General features: G+C 36.3%; 1 protein-coding gene across 1 annotated transcript; it reads left to right on the forward strand.

Moving 5' to 3' along the window:
- Positions 1-8,166: 8,166 nt before the first annotated feature.
- On the forward strand, positions 8,167-10,314 carry LOC103449979 (expansin-A9-like). Its single transcript, XM_008389299.4, has 2 exons — positions 8,167-8,636; positions 9,609-10,314. The coding sequence occupies exons 1-2, from the start codon at positions 8,393-8,395 to the stop codon at positions 10,235-10,237; spliced, it is 873 nt and encodes a 290-aa protein (XP_008387521.1). The 5' UTR covers positions 8,167-8,392; the 3' UTR covers positions 10,238-10,314.
- The last annotated feature ends 63 nt before the right edge of the window (positions 10,315-10,377 follow it).

Genomic DNA, 10,377 nt, shown 5'->3' on the forward strand with positions numbered 1-10,377 from the left:
TTATCAGGATTCCCAAGACCCATTTGATTTGTAATCAACATGTGAATAAATAGTTTTTACCATGTAATAATTGACAGAAAAAGACATCAAAAGCAGTAACAGTCAGCATCGAAAGCAGTAGCCATCAGCAACAATAATTCCAGACAGTTTACTATTCATGAATAGTAAAATCACATTTTTTCACTATTTATCAACAGTAGCCATCATTTCAGAAAAGAGGACGCGTGATTCCACAGTAATCTGACAACATCACTAGTCTCCACAACCTCGAGCACGATGGTTGGCTTGTTATGACGACCCTTGAATTGGCTAGCCCAAGTAGTAGGAAAATTCTTCCACTCCTAATGCATACAATCAAGACTTTCTATCAAGCTAGGGAAGCCTCTTTTGTCTGCCTTGCGTAGAAGCCTCTTCAAATCTTCATGATTTTGTGTGCGAAGGTGTTGGAAATGTGCCCTAAAACCAACCATATGATGATACTTTATGGACATTTCACATGTTAAACTAATCTAGTTTAATATCAAGGGAAAAGATTATTGTTTTAAGCCGTCTCATATAAATGTTATATGCTTAAACGATAAGTCCATGAAATATGTAATTAGGAGAATGTAATTTAAAGAAGTTAGATTCATGAGACAATTCTCTTTCGTATACATATCCTAAACGTTCCTGATCATAGGATTGCCAATTGGGCATTGACAGTCCGTCAAGATCAGTACGTGATATGTCTTCTCTCAGAGAGAGTGACTAGTCTCGAGTCATTGGTGTGATTGACACCAAGACAAGCATGTAGGTGCTCAATAGAGAATGAGTCCACTGAACATGATCAACGAGGAGTTCTCATACTCATGTCACATGAGAACTCATGGTTGGGATAATGCAAAGTAGTCATTTAACCTGAGGCATCATAGTTGTCTTGTGGTTAGGTCCTTGATCTTTGACTATGTCAAAGTCACTCTGTCAGAGGGTGTCCACGACATAGTTGGGGTTAAGCCACTTAGCCATGGAGGCAAGTGAATGCGCAACAAGGGATCTCTAACCTTCAAACCGTTTGAGGGTGAATACTCTATGATATGATTAAGAATCTATGGCCAGAGTATGAATAAGATTTAGGAAGTCGTTCCAAATCACATTCAAGGTAATCATATAAGTAAATGAATCACATTGGATAGTAGACATGATTAAACTATCAAACCAAACAATGTGGTCAAGAGTATTGTATTAGAGAAAGACCGTATTGCATTGTAATTCTAAACTGAATAGGTTCTCCACCTCTTCTGATTAGCTTGGGTAACCATGACATACTGCTAGGTGTCACTCATGGTTTGTTGAAGCCCTAAACGTGTATAATCACTAAAGGGAGAATTGAAAGTAAGTTTCAATTCACAATCGATCGTTAAGAGTAACAATCGCCCACTGCCTCGCTAAAAGGAACCTAATGGATCGTACACCGTGTAAGGTAGAGATTGAAGAAACAATGGAAATGAGTAAGAATAATTAAATGGTTTAATTATTTATGGCTAGGATTAATTAATATGTTAATTAATCAAACGAATAAGTACGTTATAGACCTAGGGTTAGTTTTGGGCCGCAAGGCCCAATGGGATTTGAATGTCAAGCCCATTAACTCAAGTTGTATGACAACTTGAATAAACAAAAGGCGTGAAAGCCCAATAAACCCTTAAGGTTGGCCAAATAGAGGACGGTAGTGAACTTGCTTTAATTGTAAGTTTGCCACTCCATTGTGAGGTGGTATAAAGGCAACTTTATAGCCATTTCATCCTTAGGGTTTTTTTTAGGGAAAGGATGAGAACACAATGCTCTCTTTTTCTCTCTAAGAGGCCGGCCCCCTTGGAGGAGATTAGCTAGCAATGTTTCATCCTCCAAGGTCACTCATCTCTTCTTCAAGTCCCTAGAGGTTCTCAATTTTTGGAACTTGGAGAATCCTTTCTAGCATCCTCCTCCAAGAAATCGATGGAACTAAGAAGCAAGGAATGAAGGCCCTCTCCTTGGGTGATTAGCCTTTGCTTATGCAAAGAGGAATCAACAAAGGTATAAAATATCTCAACTCACTATGTTCTTGAGTTGAGTCTTGGTTCACCTTTCTACTAGGCTTTGAATTTCATGGGTAATGTTTTGTTTTGAGTGCATACAAGCATGATTCCGCCTTTAAATGTTAATTGCATGCCATAGATGTTGCTCAAATGAACATGTTTTCCACAAAATTTCTTTCAGAAGGTAATTGGCTCCATATATGGCTTCAATTACCTTACAGAAGCACTTGAGGTTCTCAATAACAGTACTCTCCGCATGTCAACAATATTTGTCAGTTGAGTCTGTAGAGCACCCATTTGCTAGCATCTGAAATGTAGATGTGAGCTTCTGATGAGGTAATACACTTTGCCGGCCTACGACATCTATGTTCCTTGCAAATTCAGCTTTTTCGTTGTTCATTTCTGCATCTGCAGTTGCAAGGCTTGCTTAGTATTGTGCCATCTACATTGCCAAGCTACGCATTCTTCTATCACCCATTAATGAGATGTTGATGATTTTGAGGAAACAAAAACACTTTGAAAGGTTGAAGATTGGTGAATATGTTGTGTGATGGTTAGATATTCAACCTATACTTATATAGAGGATGATTGAAGGTTTGCGTGTTTCATGTGTGTAGGTTTGTGTTTCATGCGTTTCATGTGTTTTGTATGTATTTGGTATGTGTTTCATGTGTGTCATGTGTTTTACATGTTTGGTGTGTCATACATCTCTATCATGTGTTTTGTATGTGCTTTATATGTGTTCTGTGTGTCTTGTGTATTTCACGTATTTTGTGTTTATACATCTCTATTATGATTTTCATATTCTTCCATAGTGTTTCATGAGTTTCATGTATTGATTTAGTGATTTTTCAATATTTATCGGAATTTAAATATTTTTAGGTTAAATTGTTCATAAAATTAATTTAGAATAGTTCTACATAATTTTTTAAAAGTTAATTTTTAAAAAATTAGCCTAAATTCATTATTTAATAATCTGGGGCTAAAATTTTAGGCCAGGAGAGTTGGAGCAGTTAGGTTAAAACTTCAATCTTCTGGGTTAAAAATTTTAGGTTTTAGGCCAAGGGTTGGAGATGGCCTAACTTGGCTGTGAAGTTGTTGTTAAAAACAAAAAAAATATATGTTTATGTAATTACTAAATTGCTCATATTTATTTTATTTTATTTTGGTACAATTTTGATGAGGGGGTTAAAATAGTAATTACATAAAGTTTTAGTTGACAACCATGGTTCTATTAATAGGTAGTTTTTTATTTTTTTATTTTTTATTTTTTTATTTTTTATTTTTTATTTTTTATTAGTACAACAATATTTTTTACACTAAAAGGAGATGGAGTTCGGCTAAGCCATACAATGAGTAATTGAATTTGGTAACGAATTCACCATTTACGAGATTCGAACCTAAAATCTTTCACTTATAAGTGAATAGAATTATCATGAGACCGTAATACTGAGTGACATTAATAGGTAGTTTAGATTTACAAAAGGCGGCCAAATGAACTTATCGTCATTTTCAGTAAGATGCATGTTAAATTATTAATTGAAACCAATGGAATTAAAATTATTGCGAGGAACAACTTGTTGCACTTTTTCCTTATTCGAAGAACCATCAATGTTAAATATTCGATCAACAACTGTTTCACCAAGATTTCGAATATTTTGTAAATAAATTATTTTAGTTTAAGGAAGATGATAAATTCAGGACCGGTTTTGAGTTTTTTGGTGCTCAGAGCAAATGCTCAAAATGTACATGTTTTAATATATGAAAATATATTTAAGGAGGGCTGGAAGTGGAACCTAGTCGAAGTTAGGGGAGGGGCCTCAACCCTCATGCCCATATTATATTAATGGGTAAACTGTCGGTTTACCCCCTGAACTTTCACCTCACTTTCGATTTCCCCCCTGAACTTTTCTATTGGAAAATTAAGGACTCAAACTAATTTTTTTAGCCAATTTGCCCCCTACCGTTAGTTTTTCATATATTCCATCCATATTTCCGTTAAGTGAGACCATGTGCATAACATGTGAGGATAGTTAAGTCATTTCAATTTAAAAATGATTAAAAACTGAAAATAAATAATAATAATAATTTTCCCTCTATTTTTTCCCGCTAATTCCTATCCTCAATTTTAATTTTCCCTCTCATTCCTATGCATGAGAAATAACATATGGTGTTATTGTCTTCATACGTAGCTAAGTTAATCTTTTTTTTGAAGCATGTACTACCATTTTTATTTTCTCTAACAAATTAATAATTTGACAAATGCTCATGGTGTTATTGTCTCCAAAGCAGTGCATTAATATAAGAAACATGTCCATAAAAAAGACTAGGGTTTCTTATATTAATGCACTGCTTTGGAGACAATAGCACCATTAACATTTGTCAAATTATTAATTTGTTAGAGAAAATAAAAATGGTAGACAATAACACCATATGTCATTTCTCATGCATAGGAATGAGAGGGAAAAATAAAATCGAGGATAGGAATTAGCGGGAAAAAATAGAGGGAAAGTTTTGCTTTTTTTTTATTATTTTCAGTTTTTTAATCATTTTTAAGAGTGAAATAACTTAACTACCCTCACATGTTGTGCACATGGTCTCACTTAACGGAAATATGGATGGAATATATGAAAAACTAACGGTAGGGGACAAATTGGCTAAAAAAATTAGTTTGAGTCCTTAATTTTCCAATGGAAAAGTTCAGGGGGGAAATCGAAAGTGAGGTGAAAGTTCAGGGGGTAAACCGACAGTTTACTCTATATTAATTGAAGAAAAACATATGGAGGGAGCATAAAACCTAAGCCCCGACTCATTATTTTTAGAAAAAAAATTATTTTATTATTAATTTTTTTAACAAATGATATTATCTACATTAGGGGTGGGGGGTGAGTCAAACCTCACAATGGGACATCCATAATAATGTGGTTTAAATTCACTTTTAGCGAGAATCGAACCTAAGATCACTCACTTATAAATGAAGAGGATTACCACTAAACCGTAGCACTAAGTAGCTAGAATTTTTTTATTAAGAGATCCTTTTAAACTTCCGCAATTTCTTTATCCTGAGCATTTTTTTTTCTTTTCATATTACTAGAGAGTTGTTTTTTTTTAAAAAAAAAAAATTACCTACATGTTGTATAATAAAAAATTTCAATTTGTTGTAGATCTAATTTACTAAACAATTACAATGGCACAGAGAGAGTAGAGAGAAATGTGTAATTGTGAGGGGTGTGTTATTCCAACCTATTGTGCATTTATTTATAGTAGTAGGAAGATAAATTATTTACTCCAATAGGATTACAACTCTAATAGTCTAAGAGATATGACATAATTTATGTTGGATATTCTATATATGATATGATTTTGTTGACCCTAAAAACTACCAAGCCTACCTGGCGCGCAGGCCAGAGTAACTAATGAGCTAACTACGTCCTTCGGTTGATGCGGGGCGTGCCAACTCATCGACCGAAGAGTAAAAATATGTTGATGTTGTGTTGAGCGAACGGCTGACTTCTTGATCTTGCGACTGCGACCGACGAAGGAACACTCTCGGCCTTTGGGCTCTAGAGCCTGAAGACAAGACTGCTGGTTCTGCAAAGTTCACAAATCGTCAGCGCCGGATTTGGTCACAGTGATTATATTCGTAAGAGTATAAGCACGCCAAATCGACACTAGAGTATAGGGGCACAGATACTCAAAACAGATATATGTCTTGACAGTAAATGTGGTTCGGCTATCAGAATGTCAAACTTTAAAGCTTACCTGTGAGTATCCAATCATAAAACAACTTGGTGTTCAATGTGCCGAGCCCTAGTAAACTGTAACACCTCACCTTGCCGAAAAGGCTAATGAGATGACCTCTGCCAATAAAGACCCGAAAATCTTTCTCAACCGAGACTTGGATAGATAACCAGTCGACCTCGACGCAGTACTGTTTATCTAAACTGAAGGTATCCCATGGTTGGCCGGTTCTATGGCGATAATGCTGTTTATCCAAACTGAAGGTATCACTGGTTGCCTTCACAGTGCTGTTTATCCAAACTGAAGATGTGTTGGCGAAAAAGAAAATAAAAATCTCAAGGTTGTTGAGAGGTTTAGCGTGGAGCGAGAATTTGCGCAGGGCAGTTTGTGTGTTGAATTGGAGGGGCTTGAATGATGTCCTCATCCCTCTATTTATAGTAGCCAACCTGCTTCTGATTGAATCACAGCCATTCTCGAATTATAACTCATTTCCCCGATCCAACCTTATCTCGGCCAGTCCTACTCCTACTAGGACTTCGAACTCAACCCCTTATTAGGCCACATTCAATCCCAAACTTCAACATTCTTATCCTGTTGAAACTCCTTCTCGTAATGGGACTCACCCACATCCCATGGATTCCTAATGGGACACGGCAAGCTTTAACTATGCGGCCCATGAGCTGGATGACCCCCAACAACTCCTAAGCACGGCCTCTGGGCCGAGAATAATTCTAAACTCGGCCCAAACTAGTATGATATGTCATAAACAGGAAATAAACACGTTAATCAACATTTAATAATAATTTAATCATTAACAACTACATTATTTGATTTGAAAATTTGATCTCCGTACCATTACCCTCTTTGAAATTACTGGAGTCAGCCCATTAATTTTTTTTTATAATTTTATAAGGGTTTTTTGTTTTTTGGTAACATAATGGAGTGAATCACATTAAAAACTAGCTTAAAGGGTTATTACAGATAATTCGAATTGTAAGGACTCCCACCATAGTACACAGGACAACGCCCTACAGTGAAAACAGATATGCAGCAGCCCTATGTTAACGGTTAACTATGTTGTTGGGTGGCAAGTGTATATTTTGAATGCATAAAATTATTATTTTTCAATAACAATAGAGAAGAATTAGACGAGATTAGTTATTTGTCAACAACTTAAATCATTGTAGTCAGGGGAAGATTGAAATGTCTCTCTGAGTCTTCCTGGCACCCGAAAGAAGTGGATAACCGTGGTTTGCCACCAGTTGTCTTTTTTTTTTTAAATAAAAAAAAACAACTTAATCATTGTCATAGACAAGTATAATATTTTTAAACTAATATAACAAATTAAATAATATGTTACATTAGGTCGGATCCGCCTATAAAACGTATTCTATTTATTAGATTGGAAGTCTCAAATCCATATTTTATTAATTACCTTGACTTAAGATACCGTAAGGTACGTGTCTCAGAATTGCAACTTTCTTGATATTCCTTGGACTCACCCTAATTGATAACAAACCTCCCTAATGATCTATTAGTTCACATGCTCCTTCGACATATGTTCTCACTTATCCTTGTGGTCAATTACTCGTTCTTAGGTTGCCAGGAATACAGAATCATGTGTTACCAGACGTTAATTGATTTTTTGGCGTACAAGAGTCTTTTCGTGGTTAAGAAATTATATTATATTTCTAATGAGTTTGAAATGCAGAGTTGTATGTGTTATTTCTAATTAGGATGCCAGGAATACAGAATCATGTGTTACCAGACGTTAATTGATTTTTTGGCGTACAAGAGTCTTTTCGTGGTTAAGAAATTATATTATATTTCTAATGAGTTTGAAATGCAGAGTTGTATGTGTTATTTCTAATTAGGATGCCAGGAATACAGAATCATGTGTTACCAGACGTTAATTGATTTTTTGGCGTACAAGAGTCTTTCCGTGGTTAAGAAATTATATTATATTTCTAATGAGTTTGAAATGCAGAGTTGTATGTGTTATTGCTTTTGGGATATGTGGCTTCTTTTTCTTGCTCTAGATATTTCCCACATGGTTTTCTCCGAGTAAGGTTTGTTCTGATGATCACGTTTGGTATGTCTGCTCTATATAAGTTTTTTTTTATCGTTTTTGATCCAATTTGAATTGATCTATAAAAGGATTGTCTTGAAGACCACTTGCCTACGAATTATCTTGGAAGAGTTTAGTGCCAAATTTGCTTGCTAGAATTAACTATACCAATTTAAGCACAAAATGGTATTGGTTACAAACTGTTATCGGTCATTTAAATCAAGTGTGCTTTGCCATTTTAGTTTACCTATTCAGTTTGTTGACCCTTATTTGCTATAGAAAGGAAGGCACATTTAATGGGACCTAAACAGATGAAGATTTTGGTCCTAGTCTACTTCCTCCTATATAGCTATGGCATGCACGAATCAATTAACATCCTAAATACGATCACCCAACTAATTTAACCGAAATAAACGCTACAAAAAGAAATGGTCAAACTACAAAAATAACCTGCATCTTGTAATATACATACTCAACTGACGCCGAAAATTAATATCTAAAAAATAAAACGAAGGAGAGAAAGATAGCAATGGCCATGCCAATGTCCTCACCGAGTGCCAACGCCATGACAATGAAGGCATTGCCTTTGCGAGCCCTCCTGGGGCCAATCCTGCTATGTCTTCTTCTTCTCCCTGACCATGTTCATGTCTCTGCTGCCGACCGTGTGCTTCTTAAAGCCGAGCAGGATCACGATAGGGTTGGGCCAAAGTTCAAGCCTGGCCCTTGGAAGCATGCTCATGCCACATGCTACGAAGGAGGCTCTGGAACCTTTGGTATGAACCCTATCAACAAGGACGGAGCCATGAAGGGACCATAATGGTCCCGGGCCTACCTAACATTTTTTACACACAGAAAAAATTAGAGTTATTTTTCTGATTTCTAAAGACTTTTCAAGGTTTTAGAGTCTCAACTAGAATCTTTTCTTTATTTTCTTAACTAAGTTTTATTCGAGGCTGGTGGCTCTTATGCAGTTAACCAGCATCACTGTGAGTTTTGAGGGACTCAGGGGATTAGAAGAGGGATAGAGAGAGGAAGTAGGCGAGAGAGCTGGTTTTATTTTTTTTTATTTTTGCTTTATTTTTTTATTTTATTCTTTGAAGTCTTTTAATACTATTACTTTTGCTTTTTCTTTTTTCTCAAAGGGATTTTTTTTGAATTTGAGTCATGATACTGGGCATGAGGTTGAGTTGAGAAAGAGGATGACAAGAACGACATCATACTACTTAACAACTCACCCATTCCCATGTATTATGAACCATCCTCTTACCCAGCCAATTTCTTACAAGGGAATCTATTGCTCACATGATGTAGCAAATTTATATGGAAATTGCTTGCCAAAGATTTTTCTCTATTAGCCGTTAGGAATGTTTGATAATGTTTTTGGAATGCTTAGCAATATTTTTGGAAGTGAGGATCCTCGCCAGATCCTCAAATCAAATCTGTTCGTCGTATATTATGTGGTCATAAATTATTGCAATTTTTTTAATTTAAAATTATATAAATAGTATATGACGAAAACTGTCTGCACGATGTACGATGAACAGATATGATTGGAGGATCTTGCAATCCTCACAAAGAGTATCCAGTGAGGGTCCTCTCTCTATTTTTGGACACCTAAAAGCTCTTTTTATAAGAGCAAAACGTGATTTTCAATTAAACACTTGCATTTTTAATAGAAATTTTGGCATGCTTCTAATAAAAAAACTAGCACTAATTAATTCATGAATTTTTTTTGAACCTACTAGGTGGAGCTTGTGGTTACCATGATGTTGTTAAAGAAGGTTATGGCCTCAAAACTGTAGCACTAAGCGATGCACTGTTCAACAAAGGGCAGTCGTGTGGTGCATGCTTCGAAATCAGATGTGTAGACTCACCCCAATGGTGCAAGCCCGGGCAGCCAGTTGTGTCAGTCACAGCAACAAACCACTGCCCTCCAAACTACAACCTCCCAAGTGACAATGGAGGATGGTGCAATTCGCCACGCGAGCATTTCGATATAGCCAAGCCCATCTTCCTCCAGATTGCTGAGTACAAGGCTGGCATTGTCCCAGTTGAATATCGAAGAGTGCCATGCAAAAAACAAGGAGGCATTCGGTTCACAATAACTGGGAATCCTTATTTCAATGAAGTGATGGTTTGGAATGTCGGAGGCTCTGGGGATGTAACAAGTGTCGAAGTGAAGGGTGACGGCAAGCTTCCATGGACGCCGTTGAAGCGAATGTGGGGTCAGAGGTGGACCACCGATGCTAAGCTTGTTGGGGAGTCATTGACATTTAGGGTTGGTGAGAGTGATGGAAGAACCATTACTTCAGTGAATATTGCCCCTAAGAATTGGCAGTTTGGTCAGACCTACGAGGGCAAGAACTTCGATTAGAGTAGAAACATGTTGGAAGCTTCATTTTGATGCTTTCGACTAGGAAATTAATGAACAAGCTCTAATGTTTCTTTCAATTCTTTACCTTTTGTTGATTGAATTAGTTTTGCTTGTTATGTTATATGTATAAGTTGCAATGA

The sequence above is a fragment of the Malus domestica genome, chromosome 12 (assembly GCF_042453785.1).
Source record: "Malus domestica chromosome 12, GDT2T_hap1".
In the NCBI taxonomy this organism is placed as follows: Eukaryota; Viridiplantae; Streptophyta; class Magnoliopsida; order Rosales; family Rosaceae; genus Malus; species Malus domestica.